Here is a 21,756-nt window from a genome sequence, read left to right on the forward strand (position 1 = left end):
CTGGTGAGTGGAAGATGGGGGAAAGGCAGCAATGAAGAAATGGGCTGCGTTCAACCATGTTCCATAGACTCCCATTGACCTGGAGATGAGAAAGCAAAAAGGAAGGGCTGGTTGGTACGAAGTGTGGTGAGACCTGGGGACTCCTGAGCCCATGGACAAAAACACAGCCACAGAGGGCTAGAGCTGAGAGTGAACCATCCAGCTGATATGAAGTGAGGGAAAACTCACAAGAATGCATAAACATGGAGATAGTATCTATGTGGCCTAGCCTTGATGGCTTGATAATCAGAACTCGACTAGATGAAGATAAAAAAAAAAAAAAATTTTTGATAAAGGAAATGAGTGCAAATTGCTACAATTTGATGACCTTGACCTATACTTACAGATGTAGTAGTTCAAAATACCAACTGAGAGGGAAGAGTCTTCACATCAAGTATCAAAGCTATCCCCTCTGTATACAGGGTAGATAGGGAAGAGCAACTTAGACATTGGCTACCTAAAATGAGGGGGTGATAAAGACACGAGATGAATGGCTTACAAGTTTTTAAGAAAGAGTTTAGTTTAAGAGTATGCAAGGGAAGATAGAGTTTCCACTGAATAGTTTTCATCTTGTCTAGACGCGTCTGGTGAAAAGAGATGGGGATAAGGTTCTTATGATTCAAGAGTGAGTAAATGTTATCATGACTAGTTGTGACTGTCACAACTGTAAAGGTAGAAGTTTTGTAACAAACATGGGGAAGTAGTTAATCTTACAGTCTAGAAACAGGGGACACTAGGACCATCAAGGACAAAGAGCACAAACGGAATGTGAGACCCTATCCAGAGAAGCAGTGACACCAGAAATGGAAGCAGAGATGAGGACATGGCGGAGCAGCTGAGGACTCTAGACTCATGGAAAGAGAGGAGGGTCTAAGTGCTGGCGGCCAGGAGGGAGGCTTGCAGTATGTGCCCTTTGGTTGTTTTAATTGTTATATATTCCTGAGTGTTTTGTGTACCCCCCTACCCCCAAAAAAACACCCAGAAGGAATAGAAACAAATACTGTTGAATGATGATGCACCAAGGAGATTGTAAACATTGAAATGAAACAATGGTGTATAGCCAATGTCTTCCCATGTAAATTACCACTCAGTGCACAATGAAGGAAAAAAAAAAAAATGCAGTGGGAAAATATACCTCAACAATCAAAATAAGCTTTATAATTTGCTTAAAAGTTACTTATTATATACCACATATTAATAAAGTAACCATGAATGGAATGTAACAAATTATAACACATTCCATTTCTAAGTTAAAATCCAGAACTAATAAAGACTTGGATATTATATCTCAAACAATGGACATATACTGAGGAAAGGTCCATAAATATTGTCCCTAATGTGACTGTCTATTTTATTTATAAAGAATTGAACTCCTATTTTGAGGGAAAAATAATTCAACTGAGGGCTGCAAAATAAACGGTTCATACTTGCTTTTTCCTATGTAATAGTCTTTGTTGCCTCCTAGTGGGAACTATACAGAATAGCACACAATGTTTATTATTTTGTGTAAAATTATAAAAGAAAACTAAAACCTTGCAGAACTCTGTTTCCTTATTTTCAAAGCCAAAAAAAAAGAATATATTTGAAAATTTATTAATGTGGTTACACAGACTTATAAAGCACTAGTTTCACTCTGCTCTACATGGTAAAATAAAAACAACTGCAAATCATACCAAATTCATCTAGAGAGCTATAAAAAAAATAGCCACTTATACCAAACTAACCACTAACTTTTGTAAGATGTCTATTTATTCAGAAGTCATTGAATAACATTAAGTTGTCTTTATAAACCAACAAAATTCAATCCTTTTGAGATCAAAATTTAAAAAGTAGTAGCTTTAGTGTATGATAAATTTGCACCAAATTTATACAATTTTAATATGTGAATATTTCAGGGTAGAACTCCTGGTGTGGTACTATCGGATAAGCACTGGACTGTGAACCACAAGATCAGCAGTTCAAATCCACCAGCTGCTCCTTGGGTTGCTATATAGGGTCACTATGAGTCAGAGTTGAATAGACAACACTTAAAAGCAACAACATTTCAGAGGAACACATTTTTTAAGGCTTCAAAAGTTTTTCCATGAAATAATCATTCAGTAATTTTATATGATGGATAAAACCTGTGCTTTAGGCAAAACCATCTCTTTGATGAAGATTTAAGCTTTATAAATAAAATATGAAATAAATGTATGCAATATGACTTTTTGCTGGCATCCTGGCGTGATGCTGTAGGATAAGCACTGGATGGCTAACCACAAAGTCGGTGGTTCAAACCCACCAGCCACTCCTCCACAACCATATACAGGGTCGCTACAAGTCAGAATCGACTTGATGACACTTAATAACAGCAACATATGACTTTCCTGGCACTTCTCTTTTGAAGATACAGCAGAAACAATTTACATTTACTCTGATTTTTTTCACTTTTATTACATATAGCAATATATATATATATATATGTATAGGTCAATATCCTTGAAAAGAAATAACAACTTTCTGGGGTGCTGGAGGCTGATGAGCGTCTGAAATTGTATCCCTGAGACAATCTTTAATTCACACCCCCAAAAAATGTCCCCTGAAATTTTCTTAAAGCCACGTAATAATAGTTTGGCTTGTCTCATAATGTACGTCCACTTTGAGCATTGAGCTGTATTATGAACAACTATATGGGATCAAATTGGAACTCTAAAGATGAAATAGGAAAGTTAATGGGGGCAATGAGTTTATATTAATGGGGCACAAAGTCACTGAACTGCTGAAGAATAAGCTAACCACAAGGTCAGGGATTCAAACCCACCAACCGCTCCTTGGAAACCCTATACAGGATCGCTGAGAGTTGGAACCAACTCAATGGCACTCAACAATAACAACAGCATAAACTGAGAAAAGGAGGGGGAATGGTTGAACAACTCAAGGAACACAATCAACGTCACTGAGTTGTACCATGTAGAAACTATTGAATTGGTCCATGTTCTTCTGTGTATGGTCTCAACTACAGCAAAATTTAAATAATGTGTAAAAAATTTTAAATGATTATCACCTATGAATGGCATGTATTTTTCCAGCTACCAAACTTTTAATTACCAACCTATTTTACTTGTTTATTTCTACATCAAGTCCTCCTTTCTGTAGGAAATTTAGCCCAAGTACAGATGTGGTGCTATAGGTTCAGCACTGGACTTCAAAGCACAAGGTCAGCAGTTCAAACTCACGGGCTGCTCCACGGAAACCCTATACAGAGTTGCTATGAATCGAAACTGACTCGATGGCACCTAAAAAACAGCAACAACATACATAGGGAATAGTCTAAGGCAAACATCAGTGCAATGATATGTATTCAAGGACAAATGCCACAGATTGGACATGAAGAAAGCAAGGCGTTCAGAGAACAGAATTACATCAAGTTTTAGAAGCATGCCTAGGGGTCATGAAACACATAAAACTGAGAGACATTCATGGAAAAAGGAATGCGTAAAGAAGTGTAGCCATAAATATGAAGATGGCAGCACAGCATGACTTAAGTGTCCTAGAATCAAGTGCTAATTCTAGACTTGTCAATAATCCTCTAATCTTCATTCCCTGCTCAACAGACTGGAAAGAATGGCTTCTGCCTTCAGCCAAGGACTGGCAACAAAAAATAAACAAATAAACTCCCTAAGTATGAGTTATTTACATGCATAATGCATTTGAAGAAGGATGGCAGCAGCGGTGATAGAGAAAGAAAGATTACAAAATAATGAACAGAAGTTTCTATCTATCAAAGCCAAGTGTAGACATTTCTCAAATGGAACTGAAGCTGTTTATCATGATTTAATAGTTTGGGAACCAGGTTTTGATTATTGATTTTCTCTTACTCCATCATAAATACAGGTAATCCCCGACTTGAGACGTTTTTGAGTGAACATGAACTGTATATACAACTGTCTGGTTTTTGTAACCTTATCATTAGCAACATGCACTATATACACTACAGCATGTAATTTATGATGATCACTAACAGATGTTCAAATATTGGATTTATCAGGATACTGATGATAAAAGGCAATAAAAGTGGGAACTAAAAAATAATTCAAAAGAGGCATGTGACTTAAGTCAGAACCAACTTATGATGGAACCATCAGAAGGGGTTCGCCCCACCCCCACCCCACTCCCACTGTAAGCTGGGGACTACCTGCACGATGAAACCTGTGTGAGCTGGAACTCAATGACACTTCCTTTATTTTTCTGAATCTTGAAGGTAATCCACCTTTGACAAAGTGTAGTCTTACTACTTTTATATTACTTGTTTTAGTAAAAAGTATTTCCATTTATTTCCCTTCTTTGACATGTTTGTTTCCACATACACAAGATGCAACTTTCTGAATTTTTCAGTTTTACTGAATTTTTACTTATTTACATTAATTGTCCAACATCTGTTTTTCTACCTGACTTGTGTCTGTCTCAAAGCAGATGTTCAATAAAAGATGAGTGAATGAGTGATCATTAAAATAAGCATGGAAACCATCTGAGGTCAAATTATAATTCATCATAACCATGGTACCCTGAGATATACAAAAGGGAGTCACAGGTGACCAAGTGTCATCACAGATGAGACACAGCTGAGTTATGGTCTGGATGCACCAAGCAGTTAAAACATCCAGGAGGTGAGAGTTCAGGCAGGCTACCACTTGGGCAGGACACACAAATATTTTAGTCATACAATAAAGAAGTCACCCTTCTTTCCTACCTGGAAACCATCACAAGACTAAAAGCGTAACACCAATGTACTATAACCACATTTAGGTCCTATGTTCAAAGCAAAGATATTTAGATAAAGATCATCTTTGATTGGCTGAAGGCCAACTGACTTCAGAGACTGACCTTCAAGAGATTCCAGTCTATTAAGGATGAAGAAAGGGAAAGAAAAAATAAAAAGAACACTTACACAAACACAACCTTAGTTGTTGAACAGCAAAGTTTTTATCCAAGAGGCATTAGAAAGCCAGCGAGAACATTTTGTGCAAAGCAACAACTTTGGTGCAGTGTATGCAAGCAGATTACTAATTTTAAGTAAACTGGCCATTAATGGAGCAGGGATGTTCAAGCATTCCAAGAATTCAGGTCGAGAGCACGAGAACAACAGTTGTATTTACTGCATGTAGCTACATCTACAGTTTCCACACAACACACTTACACCGCTGAGCATTTTGCTGGCTTTCAAAGCATGGTCTAAAAACAACAAATTTGGGAGATCTGAAACTGGATCACGCATATTTTGCATGTCTTTCTTGTACTTCACCTACAAAAAGAACATGGAACAAAAGGCCATCTCCGAGAAGAAAGTATTATGTTTTGACCATATTGGAGGTACTATTTTTAACATACTTTAAAGTGCTATCTGGGGAGTCCTGGTGTAATGCTGTGGGCTAATGCATCAGACTGCAAACTTGTTTGAACTGCAAGGTCGGGGGTTCAAGCTCACCAGCTGCTCATTGAAAGCCCTACACAGGGTCGCTATGGGTCGGAATCGACTCGACGGCACTTAACAACAACAACAACGTACTATCTGGAGTCCTGGTGTGGCGCTGTAGGATAAGCACTTGGCTGCTAACCACTCAGTCGGCAGTTCTAAGTCCTCGGAAACCTTATACAGGGTTGTTGAGTCAGAACCGACTGTATGAAATTTAGCACCACCAACAGCAAAGTATTATTTGGAATCCGGGCATGGGGCTATAGGATAAACACTGAACTGCCAACCACAATGTTGAAAGTTCAAAGCCACCAGCTGCCCCTTGGAAACCCTACATGTTATTAGTCTGAGCCCACTGGAAGGCATTTAACAAAACAACGAAGTACTGTTTAATGATAATTTCTTAAATAGATGAATTTCCTAGTAGCCACTAGATGGCGATCTTTACTACTGAATGTGTTTGAAATTAAAAAGATGTCCCGGAAATTGAAAATATTTTGATAACCCCTTTCACATATTCAGAAAGAATGGTGCTAACAGAAGCAAGAAATTTTATCAGAATCCCTGCTTTCCTAAAGTAATAAAACATTCCTTTGACTGTTGTGGTTAAGTGCCGTCGAGCTGTTTCCAACTCTTAGCAACCCTGTATAAAGGGTTTCCAAGGAGCACCTGGTGGGTTTGAACTGCTGCTGCCCTTATGATTCACAGTCCAGTGTCGATCCTACAGCATCACACCAAAGACTACAACATTTCAGTTATACTTTGTAGTTATTTTAGGGTTCTCTGGTATTTCCTATTATAAGCTTTTTTTTTTTTTCTTATCAACTACTTTGAAACAAAAATGTGGGGGGAAATTAATTATCTTTTAATTCCATTTGTCCATACATTTAAAAATTCCCCTTGTACTAGCATAATGCTGTTAAGTGCCATCGAGTTGGTTCCCACTCATAGCAACCCTATATAGGGTCTAGTGAATTTAACAGCCAACCTTTCTTTCAGTTCAAAACAACCTTGTAGTCCTGTGCTTATCCACACCGGGACTCCTCTACTAATAATAGTAATAACATATTAATGATAACAAACATATCAAGCGCTTTTTATGCACCAGGCACTTTTCTAATTACTTTACGTGTACTTAGAACCTAATTTCCGCAACAACCCTAGGAAGTAAGTACTTGAAGAAATGCATTTACAGATGAAGAAACCAAGGCACAGAAAGGTGAATGTGTAATATGAAATGGTAAAACAGGTCTCAAATTCAAGCAATCTGAATCTAAATTTCAAGTTTGCAACACAACAATCTAGAAACTTACATTTCTATTAGTGGAAAATATTTGAGTTTTTCTTCTCTGAAAGATTTCATCTCTATTTCCCCTACATCTTTACCAAAAAAATAGCTAATAAAAAAATAAACCATTATGATATTTCTAATGGTCCTAAAAAAATCCAGAAACACCCAATTCAATTGCTGGAAACAAAACAAAAGTTGGCTATTCAACACAAATAACAATGCTTTCTAAACATTAATGGAAGTAAGATACACATTATAGCATCCCAATGATATGAAAGGAGCTGAAGGGTTTGGATGATATAAAAAATAACAGTTGAACAAATTTAATTTCAGTACTTAAAAGGGCACTATGCGCCCTTCAATTATAGTGAAGTGATCACTTTTCTCCATGCTTCTGTTTACACACTACATGATTCTAATAAATGGCTGATGATTCAAACCCTCCTTGGAAACTTTATAGAGGGTCATTATGAATCGGAATTGACTCCATGGCACTTAACAACAACAAAAATCTCATAAGCGCTTAAAGTTTTTTCCTTTTACAATAAAATTTGATTTTTTTTAAAAAAAGAAAAATCATATGAAGTATTTCAAAGCATTTACATATGGGATAAAAAAGAAACTGTACTCCATTACAAATAGCATTTCTGAAAATTCCTTTCTGATAAACTACCATGTACCGCCTAGTACTTTACAATAAACCTGTTGTCATGGGCATAATTACATGTGTTAATTGTCCTAGCCTCTAATTTACAATAATACACACTTCTCTTCTGTAAAACTATAATCTATTTCTACTTAATCAAATATAATAATTGAACTATATAATTCTACTTCATAGAAAAAATTATGTATATTATTGCTTAGAATTCTACTTTTACTCTTGGCCAGATTGAATGATTTTACTAGCAGTACTATTTCTACTTATTAACAAATACCAACCAGTATGATTAATAATGGGTCCACATTGGCTCTGTAGGATAAGCAGTGGACAGTGAAACATAAGGTTGGCGGTTCGAGCCTACCATTCACTGCTCAAGAGAAAGATGAAGCTTTCTGCTCTCACAAAGATTTCTAGTTTTGGAGACTTATACAGAATCACTGTTAGTCGGAACCTACTCCACAGCACTTAACAACAACCACCATTAATAATAAGGAAGAATAACACATTTGAAAAAAATAAAAGCTTTGGGGAAATATGTATCAGTGTTTTCAACTACAAATTACATGGAAACTACATGACCATGAAGGAAATCCATTGCAGTGGAGTTGGTCTCAACTCATAATAACCTTACAGGAGACGGTAGTCTTGCCCCACCACAAGATTTCCATGGCTGAAAATCCTATGGAAGCTGACTGCCACATCTTTAGCCAGAGGAGCAACTGGTAGGTTTTAAGTACCAACCTTCTGGTTAGCAGCCAAACGCTTAACCACTGTACCACCAGGGCTCCTTTTCTATCTTGTGGGATAAAGCACTGGACCACAGGTCAGTTTGAATCACAAGGTTGGTGGTTCAAACTCACCAGCCGCTCCTTGGAAACCATATTAAAGGTCACTATGAGTCTGAACTGGCTTTACGGCACTTTAACAACAACAATTACAAAGAAACCATTCTAAGTAAACAAGAATCAAAAGAAACTGGAAATAATTTTCTCCAAGACAGAAAGTAACTTACATTACTGGCTAGGATGGTAGCAAGCTGACTGTGCTTAAAAGAAGCACTTTCAAGAGGGTTGTAATGATGTTTCTTATCCTTCATTTCACTGTCGTGTTTCTCTTTGTATTTAATCTGTCATCAAAAAAAAAAATAAGGTAAATTACTAGCACATTTATCTTTAAACTTTAAAAGCAACACATTTGAATTTTAATTCAACCAAATAAAAGCTAGCTTAAAAGTGAAATGGAAGCAATGTTTAAATGCCTGGTATTTCCCCCTATACAGCTTAAGTGAGCATAAAAATTAACAACAAAAACAAAAAAACTCTACTTGAACATTGATCATAAATGCAATTAGGCAGGTACCCAAATCCCATTAAAAAGAATTAATGCAGTAAAAGATCAAAAATTTTAAATGTCAGTTTTCGTTTCTGTATTCCAATAATTTTTGACCAATTAAAAATTGAGACCACAAGTCTCTTAAAGTCTACTAGATTTAGAAAAGAGACTCTTAGGTTTGAGTATGAATTTCCTAAAGCAACTACTCCAGATAAAAGGGAGGAGGCAGATGTTACCTTGGGGATTGGGGCTTGTTCTGTTTTTCCCCTTCTTTTCCCCTAATTCATATTTGTTCAAAACTTTATTTTTAGGAATCACATTTTCTGAAATTCCCTAGACCTATTTTATATCATTTTAATTTCTCTGCTTTGTGTGGTTGTATTCATCACCAGAAATATCTCCAATATTCACTGTAAATTCTTTTTCTGGTAGCACAGTGGTTACGAATCAGGCTGCTAACCTCAGGGTCAGCAGTTCGAAACTACCAGTGGTTCTGTGGGAAAAAGATGAGGCTTCCTGGTCCCATAAAGATTTACAGCCTCGGAAACCCCATACAGGGGCGTTATGAGTCAGAACCGACTCCACAGCACATAACAACAACAATGACAAAGTAATTGTAGGACAATCCAAGAAAGGATTATAAACAATCTGGAGAACTACACTTTCCCCAAGAGAAGAGAAACATATGAATGCATGTACAGTAACTAATTAAAATATAAATGCAAATTCTTTACACATTTAAAAATATCTAGCTACTCACACCCCAAACCCCCTTTTATTGATAATACTCAGGGAAGAAAACACAGACTTCAAAAAAAAGTCAGCTTTGTTCTCTTATAATATTTTTACAGTATTATAATTCTTAAAATACTTTGTTTCAACATTCTTATACTTTTATTCATATATCCTAAGGTTCTACTTTGCACATGCTTTTGGAAAAAAGCAATTGATTTTCTGTGTATAATGATGGAAAATTGGCAACAGATATTAGTGATGGTTGTAAAACATGATTAATGTAATTGGTGTCACTGAACTTCTGTATACATGAAAAAGTGCTGAATTAACAGTTGTTATCTATATTTCAAAAATAGTAATGATCAAAAAACAAACTGGGGATGGATCACGTTACCTATCTTAACTATGCCTGTATCATGGACATGTGTCTGGTACCAAAGGAGAATGCTACTGAAAATCTTGGTAGGAATACAACATTTGAAAAATATTTCAAGATGTTTTACAGGAAGTATTTTCTATATGATTCCATTTGATAATAATAGCTTTCTGATGTTAACACTACTTTATTAATTCCAGCAAAAGCCTTTCTAAAGGAAGTCTGTTGTTGTTTTTTAATTATTTAATGTCCCACAGGGACACCATCACAAATGGAATAAATTGAGATCTTCTTCACAATTTCAAATACACACACAAACCTCAACTGCCACCGTCAATTCCAACTCATGGTTATTCCATGTGTTTCAGAGTAGAACTATGCTCCAGAGAGTTTCCATGGCTGATTTCTGGAAGGGGCTATCATATGTTTCTTGGGAGGCGGCCATGTTGTTAAGTGCCATCCAGTAGATTCTGAATCACAGAGGCCCTGTATAGGGTTTCCGAGGAGTAGCTGGTGGGTTTGAACTACTGACCTTGTGGTTCTCATCCAATGCTGCACCACACCAAAAGTCCAATTTATAAAGTAGCTGCCACAAAAGCAATGGTTTCCTCTACCTGGTCCACAATTCTATTTGCTTTGGGTACGTCCGCCCCTCTCCAATAGCATGTTTTGCTGAATTTCAGCCACTGGTTTTATTTCCCTCCTGTTTTCAGGGCCTCAGAGGTATTCATTTAAAAAACTATAAGAGACTCTCTCTTTGCTGACCTCCACTTGAATGACACATTTCTGACTCAGCTTCACCAATCCTCTTCCATACTTCTGGAGTCCTGGTGTGGCACTGTGTGTTGATGTGCTGGACTGCAGAGTCAGTTTGAACCACAAGGTCAGTGGTTCAAGCTCACCAGCTGCTCCTCGGAAATCCTATGCAGAGTCATTATGGGTTGGAACTGACTCTACAACACTTAACAACAATAACTGATGGCTACAATACAGGGAACACACCCAGACGGTAGCTATTTATCTAATCAATTAATCCAGCTATGCGATGCTGCTGGACTCAAAGTTTCTTTCTAGCATTCATATACTCCAACCTCAGGTACAATGAGTATGTGAATTATGTTTTAACTAACTGGCAAAAAAAGATTAAATAATCTTTGAGTACAGACACTCCATCATACTGGTTTTGGTAACTAACCTGTGGCTTCCAGCCCAATTACATTAGGAGCAGAGGTCAATGAAGGAGCTCTGGTAGCTTAGTGGTTATGAATCAGGCTGCTAATCTCATGGTCAGCAGTTTGAAACTACCAGCTGTTCCACGGGAGAAAAATGAGCTCCCGTAAAAATTTCTGCTCCCGTAAAAATTCACAGCCTTGGAAACCCTGTACAGGGTCGCTATGAGTCAGAACCAACTCCACGGCACATACAACAACAGAGATCAATGGGTGCTGCTTGAAAGCAAAAATGACAAATTCTCACCTGTTATGAAGTCTGGCATTTACTCTGCCCAAATAACTGTCTATTTCTGAACAACTATAATCAATCTACATTGCAATGATGCAACAATTCCTCAATTCATTAAAAATCAGGCATGACTTGAGTGCCTGTAATAAGGTAGACAGAGGCACAAGGAATGGCAATATAAACAAGGCACACTCCTTCAAGTGTGGTTTCAGACACTGGGTGGACTCAACCCTCAAACCTTTCAGAAAGCAGCTGAGAATATTAACCAAACACACCCTACCCAACTCATTGTTAAATTGATTTGGATTGTATCCTTCCGTTAGGTAGAAGGAAATGAGAAACAATAATAAAGGAAATGAGGAACAATAGAGATAAAAATAATATATGGTGTCTGCACTATGTAGTTCCCACAAGTCTTCATTAATTCATTCAAGAAATGTTTATTTAAAGAGTACTTTTTGCATTTGGTTTAATATTAGGTGGAGCCACTGATTAGTACAAATGGTTAACACTTGGCTGCTGACCAAAAGATTAGAGGTTAAAATTCACCCAGATGTGCCTCAGAGCAAAGACCTGGTGATGTACTTCCCAAAACATCAGTCACTGAAAACCCTGTGGAACTCAATTCTACTCTCACACACCTGGGCTCACCATGAGTCAGATTTGATTCGACAGCACCTGGTTGACATCTAAGTATCAGGTACTATGCTGAAGAACGCTGTACTGAAGAGATTTAGACATCAAATAATGACTTACAAATATATGAAAATAAAGAAAAAACGTATTTTTGCTACAACAGAAGATATTTAGTATTGATGGATTAAAAAGCTAGTTGACAAAATTCCTACTGAGTATAATGATAATTTTCTACCAGCTGAGCTACCAGTAGAATCATTAAATTTGTTCTTCCTACTTCCTCCCAATTTTCACTTGTATAATTCCTACATAATCTACAGTTATTCATCAAAATGTAATTTCTTTTGGAAAGTCATCCCTGAGTTTCCACACTAGATTATTAACTGCTAACATATTTTGAAAGGGTCCAGGTTTCCTCTGTCATACTTGTTACGCATAACTATGAGTGTCACACATAACAGTCTGTTGTGTTGGTCTTCCCCATTGGACTGAAAGCTTTGTGAATGAGGGGCAGGTCTGACCTGTTCACCCTTGAAAATTTAATGCTAGCATAGCACCTAGTATTTAATATGTGGTTCAATTACTGTTTTGTTTGAATGAATAGATGGATGAATAATATATAGAAGGGACACTGTAACTGAAAGTCACAACTAGATAATTTCCAAGGTGTTGTTGGATTCTGTGATTACTGTGTAATAGATTTTGATGAGGATTTTTTTGAGAATTTTATTTTTTACGGTTTCCACCACTTTTATGCACTGAACTATGATAGTGGTGGTGGTAATGCGCCATGAAGTAGATTCAGAATCATAGTGACCCTGTAAAGGGTTTCTGAGGCTGTAAATCTTTACAGGAGAAGAAAAATCTCATTTTTCTCCCATGGAACCACTGATAGTTTTGAACTGCTGACCTTGAGATAAGAAGGCCGACTGATAACCACTATGCTACCACAGCTCCTTGCACTGAGCTATACATGTTTAAAATTTAAAGTACTGTCTAAGCTTTCCAGGCGATTTCTGTAGAGTGTGAGAATCATTATTTAAGAGAATAAGAAAGCAAGTCCAAAAAGTATTACTACTTGAATTATAGTTCTTACATGTGTGGATTTATTCAAAACAAAATGTGGTTTAAACAAGTTGCTGTGATAAGTGGATGCCTGCAGACAAGTTTTCTCAGTAAGTAAATATAAAGCTTTATGGGAGCAGACAGCCTCATTTTTCTCCTATGGAGAAAGTGGTTTGAACTGACTCATTAGGGTACCTTAAAAAATAGGATGTGGAATGAGGGATATTATTGCTGATGTCTGATGGATCTTGGCTGAAAGCAAAGAACACCAGAAAGATGTTTACCTGTGCGTCATTGACTGCAAAAAGGCTTTCAATTGCATGGATTATGACAAGCTATAGACACCATTGTAAAGTATGACTATTCCAGAACACTTACTTGTGCTCATGAGGAACCTGTACATAGACCAAGAGGCAGTTGTTTTAACAGAACAAAGGAACACCAAATTGTTTAAAATTAGGAAAGACGTGTGTCAGGGTTGTATTCTTTCACCGTACTTATTTAGTCTGTATGCTGAGCAAATAATTTGAGAAACTGGATTTTATGAAGAAAAATGTGGCTTCAGGATTAGAAGAAAACTCATTAACAACCTGCAATTTGCTGATGATACAATCTTGTTTGCTGAAAGCAAAGCAAATTTAAAATATCTACTGAAGAAGATCAAAGACCACAGCCTTCAAAATGGGTTGTACCTCAGTGTAAAATAAACAAAAATCCTAACCACTGGACCTGTAAATAACATCCATATAAATGGAGAAAAGATTGAAGTTGTGAAAGACTTCATTTTGCTTGAATCAACCATCAACACTCACAGAAGTAACTGTCAAGAAATTCAACGATGGATTGCATTAGGCAAATCTGCTGCTTTAAGACCTTTTTAAAGTGTTGAAAAGCAAAGATGTCAGTTTGAGGACTAAGGTACGCCTGACCCAAGCCATGGTATTTTCAATAATCTCATATGCATGCAAAATTTGGACAGTGAATAAGGAAGACCATAGAAGAATTGATGCTTTTGAGTTACGATGTTGGAAAAGAATATTGAAAGTACCATGGGCTGCCAATGGAACAAACAGATCTGTGCTGGAAGAAGTATAGCCTGAGTGCTCCTTGGAGGCCAGGATGGCCAGACTTCATGTCTCAAACTTTGGACATATTGTCAGGTGGGACTAGTCACTGGGGAAGGATGTCATGTTTGGAAAAGTGGAGGGTCAGAGAAAAAGAGGAAGACCCCCCAGAGTGGCAGCAGCAATGGACTCAGCCATAGCAAGGACTGTGAGGTTTGCCCACGATCAGGCAATGTTTCATTCTGTTGTGTGTAGTGTTACTATGAGTCAGTACTGACTCAATGGCACCTAACAACAACAACAACAACAAAAAAGGTCAATCAAAACAGTGCCTTCCAAGGGGATCAGCGGACCCAGTTAAATTCAAGGAAATGACTCGATGGCACTAAAATAAAACAAACAATTAAAGGGTAATCTTGATAGATTTCCATGAAGGACACAGTACAATCCTGGAGGTTTCTTCGAAGAGTTCAGACTTGGAGAGATGGAAACATCACCTTCAGAAACATATTGATCTTAATGGAGAACATATGTGGCGATATAAGATAAGCACTGGCCTGCCTACTACAAGGTTGGTGGTTCAAACCCACCACCTGCTGCTCCTTGGAAATCCTATACAGGGTCACTGTGAGTCAGAAGTGACTCAACAGCACTTACAAAAACAATGGAGGATACATCAATAAATAATAGCTTAGAATTTGGTATGTTTGTTTAATAAATGTTTCTGGGATTTTGTATCAGTACTTTTCACCCACAATAATGTATCTGTCATTTATAAACTTATATTAGGAGCCCTGGTGGCATAGTGAGCTATACGTCAGGTTGCTAACAACAATGTCAACAGTTCGAATCTACCAACCACTCTACTGGAGAAAGATGAGGCTTTCTGCTTCCGTAAAGATTTGCAGTCTTGGAAACCCTATGTAGGACACCCCTGTGAGTCAGAACTGAATTGACGGCACAGAACCACCACCACCACCACCATAAATTAATATCGACTATAATAAACGAGCAAAATGTTATAAAATTTGGGGGGGGGGTTCTACTTTCAGTAATGTGCATGATTTGATTCAAAAGATGCTCAAGGAACAAAAGTACAATATTTTCTCTCATTCGTTAAATACAAAGTAAAATAACTGCATTATATAAACAATGCATTTTCCAGACACTGACATAAAGGAGCTAAGAAAATGACCAAATTACTTAAATGGGTCATATCCCCCACCTTGTGGCTGATTCACTCTCTAGCTACACATATACAAACAACATCCAATTTTCAACCTACAGTTCAAAACATGTAAGTATCTGCCTCATCAAACACAATTCACATCTCCTGAGAGTCCAAGGAAAGGCTCTTCCATGACTAAGGCTGGAAATTCAACCAGGCACAAAGCATCTTCCTTCAATTTCAAGACCATTTGAAAAAGGGATGAATAGGTATTGGGTGATTTTGCAGCAGTTTTAAGACACAATGCTACCTCTTACAACGAAATCAATTATTTTGAAAATAGGCAAAAGCAACTTGATTCAGATGAATGCCTTCAATCTGCAATATACATATCATACCTAAAAGTCCTGATGCCTGTCAAATTTTAAAACCCAGGGGATTAAGTATATAAGATGGAGTCCTGGTGTGGCACTTTAGGATAAGAACTGGATGGCAAGGTTGGTTTGAACTGAAAAGTCAATAGTTCAAACTCACCAGTTGCTCCCTGGAAACCCTACAAAGGGTCTCTATGAGTTGGAACTGACTCAACAGCACTTAACAACAACAAGGTATATAGGATGGAACTTCTAAAAGTTTCCTAAAGAATGTTAGAAGATTTACAAGGATTTGTAGAGGACCACAAGAGAGGAAACACTAAAACTATTATGCCATAGTTAAACCTGAATTAACTCATGACTATATCAGTCCTGGTGTGGCGCTGTGGGTTAATGCACCAGACTGCAAAGCTGTTTGAACTGCAAGGTCAGCAGTTCAAGCTCACCAGCTGTTCCTTGGAAACCCTATACAGGGTCACTATGGGTCGGAACCAACTCGGTGGCACTTCACAACAATAACAATATCAGTACAGAGAATGGTGTCTCAGATACCCAAAACCTGACTGCTAAGTCCAGTAATTCAAAGCTAACCAAGAAGAATGCTGGGTTTCACAGTAACATTACCTACCACCACAGACTCACAAAGGGCCTGAAAATGCAGTGAAACACAGACCCTGAACTAAACCTTTAATCAGAACTAAATAAAAGTTTTGGGGAAAATATGATTGGTGTGCCTCAATTACTAGTGAGAACATAAAGCAAGCAAATAGCACAATATTAAATATATCTAGGAATCAGTTCCTTACAGTTTTGGATGAAATTCAATGAAAAGCTACCAAAGCCAAAGATAACATAAACAGATGTTTGTTTGTTTTTTAAGTTAGAATTCAGGCAGTCCCTAGACTATGAATAAATTACAATAAGACATCATAAACATAATAATAATAATACTGTTCTGATGTATGTCTCAAAGTAATTCCCATGTGTTATTATGAACCATGATATAAGTATATACCTCAAATTTTTTTAACAGACTGGGCTTTGCAGGGGTTGGTTAATAAGTACTGGTTGTACATTCTTAACTGGAATGCCTGTAATTTTTTTTTACATTTTTAAGCTTCAAATTTTTTATGTTCAAACCTTCATAACAAAATAACTATCCTACTTTGTACTAAATGTTTAACAATGATTCAGAGAAGTTTTGTTTAATATCTCTCTAGTCCTGGCACAGTGCTGTAAGATAAGCACTGGACTGCTAACCACAAGATCAGCAGTTCAAATCCACCAGTTGCTCCTTGGGAACTCTAAATTGTTGTTGTTAAGCGCCTTTGAGTAGGTTCTAACTCATACCAACCATATAGGATTTCCAAGGAGTGGCTGGTAAGCTTGAAATGCCAACCTTGTGGTTCAAACTGACAGTGCTGACCAGCACATTAGCCCACAGCACCACACCAGGACTGTCTATATAGGGTTCCATTGAGTTGAAACTGACTTGACAGCATTTAACAACAACAACAAGATAATGTAGTTACACTTAAATCCATTGGGGCTGTCACTGTGCCAATCCATCTCTTTGGGGGTTTTCCTCTTTCCTGACCCTTCACTTATTAAGCATGATGTCCTTTTCAAGGGACTGATCCCTCCTAATATGTTTCAAGTATGAGAGAGGATGTCTGGCCATACTGGCTTCTAAGAAGCATTCTGGCTATACTTTCCCTAAACAGAATTGTTTGCTCTTCTGGCAGGCCATGGTACTTTTAATGTTCTTTTCCAACAACATAATTCAAATGCATCGATTCTTCTATGGTCTTCCTTATTCTCTGTCCAACTTTCACATGCATATGAGGTTACTGAAAATAGCAGAGCTCGAGTCAGGTGCACTTTAGTCCTCAAACTGGTATCTTTGCTTTCAAATACCTTTAAAGAGGTTGTGTGCAGCACATTTTTCTAATGCAACAATACATTGTTTGATTTCTTGACTGCTGCTTCCATGAATGTTGATGGTAAATGTGAACAAAATTAAGTGCTTGACAAATTCAATCTTTTCTCCATTTATCATGATGCTATTTATTGGTCCCATGATGAGGATTTTTGTTTTCTTTACAATGAGGTGCAACCCATACTGAAAGCTGTAGTCTTTGATCTTCACCGGGATTTTAAGTCCTCTTTATTTTCAGTAAGCAAGGCTGTATCAACTGCATACTGCAGGCAGGTTGTTAATGAAGTCTTCCTCCTCCAATCCTAATGCCACGTTCTTCTTCAAATAATCCAATTTCTGAGATTATTTGCTCAGCATATGGACTGAATAAATATGTTGAAAGAATACAACCCTGGCACACAACTTTCCTGATTTAAAATCATTCAGTGTGTTCCATTGTTCTTTTGAATGACTACCTCTTGGTCTATGTACAGGTTCCTCATGAACACAATTAAGTGTCCCGGAATACTCATTCTCCACAATGCTGTCCGAAGCTTGTCATGATCCACACAATTGAAAGCTTTTGTGTAGTCAATAAAGCACAGGTAAACATCTTTCTGGTATTCTCTGCTTTCATCCAAGAGCCATCTTATGCTAGCAATGATACCCATTATTCCATGTCCCCATCTGAATCTGTCCTGACCCTCTGGAAGTTCTCTGGCAGTGTACTGCTGCAATCTTTTAAAATTATGTTTAGTAAAATTTTACATGCATGAGATACTTACAATACTGTCTGATGATTTCCGCATCCTGGTAGGTCACCTCTCTTTAGAATGGGTATAAATATGGATCCCTTCCAGCTAGCCAGGTAGCTGTCTTCCAAATTTCTTGGCATAGATCAGTGAGTATCTCCAGTGCTGCCTTAGTTTGTTGAAAGATTTCAATTTATATTCCAAAAATTTGCAGAGCTTTCTCCTTTGCCAATGCCTTCAGTGTGCCTTCAGTATCATTGGCTCTTGATCCTAAGCTGCCTCTTAAAATGGTTGGATATTGACCAACAATTTCTTTTTTATCAAAAATCTTCTTTTGATGTTTTCTGTATCATTCAATAGTTTACCCATAAAATCCTTCAATATTTCAAGTTGAGGCTTGAATATTTTTTTCAGTTCTTTCAGTTTGAGAAATGCTGAGCTTGTTCTTCCCTTTTAGTTTTCTAACTCTAGGTCTTTGCACATTTCATTATAATATTTGACTGTCTTCTCGAGCTGCCCTTTGAAAATTTCTATTTAGTGTTTACCTCCTCATGCCCTTCATTTGCCTTAGCATCTCTATACTGTAGAGCAAGTTTCAGAGTCTTTTCCCTCTTTCTTGTCATCTCAATGACCTTTTGCTTTCTTCCTATATGATGTTCTTGATGCCATGCTGCAACTCTTCGAGTGTTCAGTCTAATTTCATCAAATCTGTTCTTGAGATGACCTCTAATTTCAGATGGGATATATTCAAGGTCATATTTTAGGTCTCATGGACTTGTTTTAATTCTTCAATTTCATCTTCACTGGCTTTAGTGGTGAGTCATAAATTTGCATAGTAGTTGTATTAACTGGTCTTCCTTGTAGGTGTACAGATACTATCACAGACATCATTGTACTTTTAGATCTTGAAATGTTCTTTTTGATGACCAATGTGATACCATTTTTCTTCAATTTGTCATTCCTGACATAGTAAACGATGTGATTGTCACATTCAAAATGGCAAATACCAGTCCATTTCAGCTCACCAATGCCTAGGATTATATCGATGTTTATGCATTCCATTTCATTTTTGACAACTTCCAATTTTACTAGATTCAAACTTTGTACATCCCATGTTCCAATGATTAATGGATTATTTACAGCAGTTTCTTCTCATTTGAGTTGTGCCTCATCAACAAATGAAGGTCCTAAAAGCATGACTCCATGTGCATCTTCATGGTCAACTCAACTTTGAGGAGGAAGCTATTCCCCAGATGTATTTTGAGTGCCTTCCAACCTGAGGGGCTCATTTTCTGACCCTGTATAATATGCTAATGTTCTGGTGCTCTTCATCATGTTTCAATATTCAATATGCTAGTGCTGACAGTGTACCACTGCTATTCATAAGGTTTTCAGTGACTAATATTCAGAAGTGGTCCATCTCTCCTTGGTCTCTACTATGTCTTAGTCTGGAAGCTTAACTGAAACCCATCCAGCATGGATGACTCTGTTAGTATTTAAAATACCAGTAGCTTATCTTCCAGAATTACAGCAACATGTAAGCCACCACAGTATGACAAAATGACAGACACCTCCCAAATTTTCAAAAGTGAAAGTGGCAGTTAAGTGAACAAAACTATTATACAATTTAACACAGAAAGGGTTGTGAATGCCTTTCCATTACTTTTGTGATCCCACAGAGCTCAGTTTACAGGTGAAATGTGAGCATTCTACGTGCTCACTCTTTGTCTTTTCATCAGGTCTGTCTTTTCACTACACACTGTGGCCAATGCCTGCCTTGGCCTTCTCTAGTAAGCCCTTTCGGTATTGTCCTGCCCTGTTCTCCCTGCATCCCACTACCCTGGTTTCTGCTTACAGCACTTTTACATCATTTTTCTACCATGTGTTTATTTGCCTTTCAGTGTGCCTGTACTCAAAACTGTCATTGGCTTAAAACGTGTTCGTCAAAGGTGTCAATGGAAATGTTTTAAAACTTCCCTTTCAGACCTGGTTTCTCGTTAGTGCACCTGAAAATACAAATGGAACATAATGAGTGTATTTCAGAAGCTCTGTTCATTCATCAGCCCCGTTTTCTTCTTCTCTGAAGATTTTATACACTGATCAGAAAAGATGGCATCAAAAAATTATCAATATAACATAACTTGCAAATTACAATCTGCTTGAGCATCTGATTAAGTTACTAATTAATTTGAGATTGAACCATAAATTGCTACTCAAAACATTCATATAGGAGTTTAGCAAATGAATTTAAAATGTTAAAAAAACACTTTGTTGTTAAGTTGGTTCTGACTCATACCGCTCCTCCTAGGAGTGGCTGGTAAGCTTGAACCGCCAACCTTACTGTACAAATTGACTTTGCAGCCCAGTACATTAACCCACAGCACCACACCAGGACTCCACATCAAGGATCAAAACTTTCTTCCAAAGACTCTCAAATAGGACTGTGATGGGTGAATCTAAAGGTCAGTGTTAATGTTCCTGTTCCCTTCTGAGCATGAATTCATCATAAATGTTTACTAGAAAACATTTTAAATGTACACTTCAGTAACATTAATCACATTTATCTTGCCATTCAACCATCACCACTATTCATTTCCAAATGTTTCCATCTCCTTTTTCATAGGAAGTCAGTGTCCCCTAAGCAGTGGGTCCTTCCCCCCTTTTCTTCTGCCCCTTGAAAACATCATGCTTGGCAAAGGGGAAGGTCAATGAAAAAAAGGATGGCCCCCAACAAAATGGATTGCCATGGTAGCAGCAATAATGGGCTCAAACCTAATAGCTGTAAGGATGGTATAGGACCTGACGGTATTTTCTTCTGTTGTGTATAGGGTTGCTATTAGTCAAAACCTACTCAGTAACAACTTATATTTGTCCTCTTGTGAGGATAGGAAAAGTGTGATATAATCTTGTTGTTAAATGCCATTGTTTCAGCGCCAATGGATAGCAATTCTGTACAGGGTTACTACAGTGTGACTAGTGGGCTTGAACTGATGACCTTGCAGTTAGCAGTCCAATGCCAATCCTACAGTGCCACAACGGGATCCAAAATAGGTAAGTATATAGAGATGTAGGTTTTTTGTGGTTATCAGGGGCAGAAAGAAAGAGGAATTTGTCATTTTGTGACAAAAGTAGGCCTGGTGGCATGATGGATTAAGCCTTGGACTGCTAATCAAAAGGTCAGCACTTCAAACCCACTAGCTGTTCCATGGGGAGAAGATGAGGCAGTCTGCTTCCATAAAGATTTATAGCCCCAGAAACCCTATCAAGCAATTCTACTCTGGGTCGCTATGAATTGGAATCAACTCCATAACACTGAGTTTCATGACAAACTTTCTCCACTCAGCCTGTGTCAGGATTTCATTTCTCCTTGTGGTAGGGCAATACTCCACTGTCCACTCAGCCTGTATCAGGATTTCATTTCTCCTTGTG

The 21,756-nt window shown here is 37.5% G+C and overlaps 1 protein-coding gene across 2 annotated transcripts in view; it reads right to left on the reverse strand.

The window, feature by feature from the left end:
* NEBL (nebulette) overlaps nt 1–21,756 on the reverse strand; it is a 598,576-nt gene that overhangs the window by 127,002 nt on the left and 449,818 nt on the right. The window contains exons 8-9 of one of the 2 annotated variants that reach the window (XM_006869893.1): nt 8,459–8,572; nt 5,216–5,320 (exon numbers count right to left, since the gene is read on the reverse strand). The exons of the other annotated variant lie outside the window; for it this stretch is intronic. Coding sequence (XP_006869955.1) covers nt 5,216–5,320; nt 8,459–8,572 — 219 coding nt within the window. The remainder of the gene's footprint in view (nt 1–5,215; nt 5,321–8,458; nt 8,573–21,756) is intronic. 2 annotated transcript variants of the gene reach the window in all.

This window comes from Chrysochloris asiatica, unplaced genomic scaffold (assembly GCF_000296735.1).
Source record: "Chrysochloris asiatica unplaced genomic scaffold, ChrAsi1.0 scaffold00137, whole genome shotgun sequence".
NCBI classification, from domain to species: Eukaryota; Metazoa; Chordata; class Mammalia; order Afrosoricida; family Chrysochloridae; genus Chrysochloris; species Chrysochloris asiatica.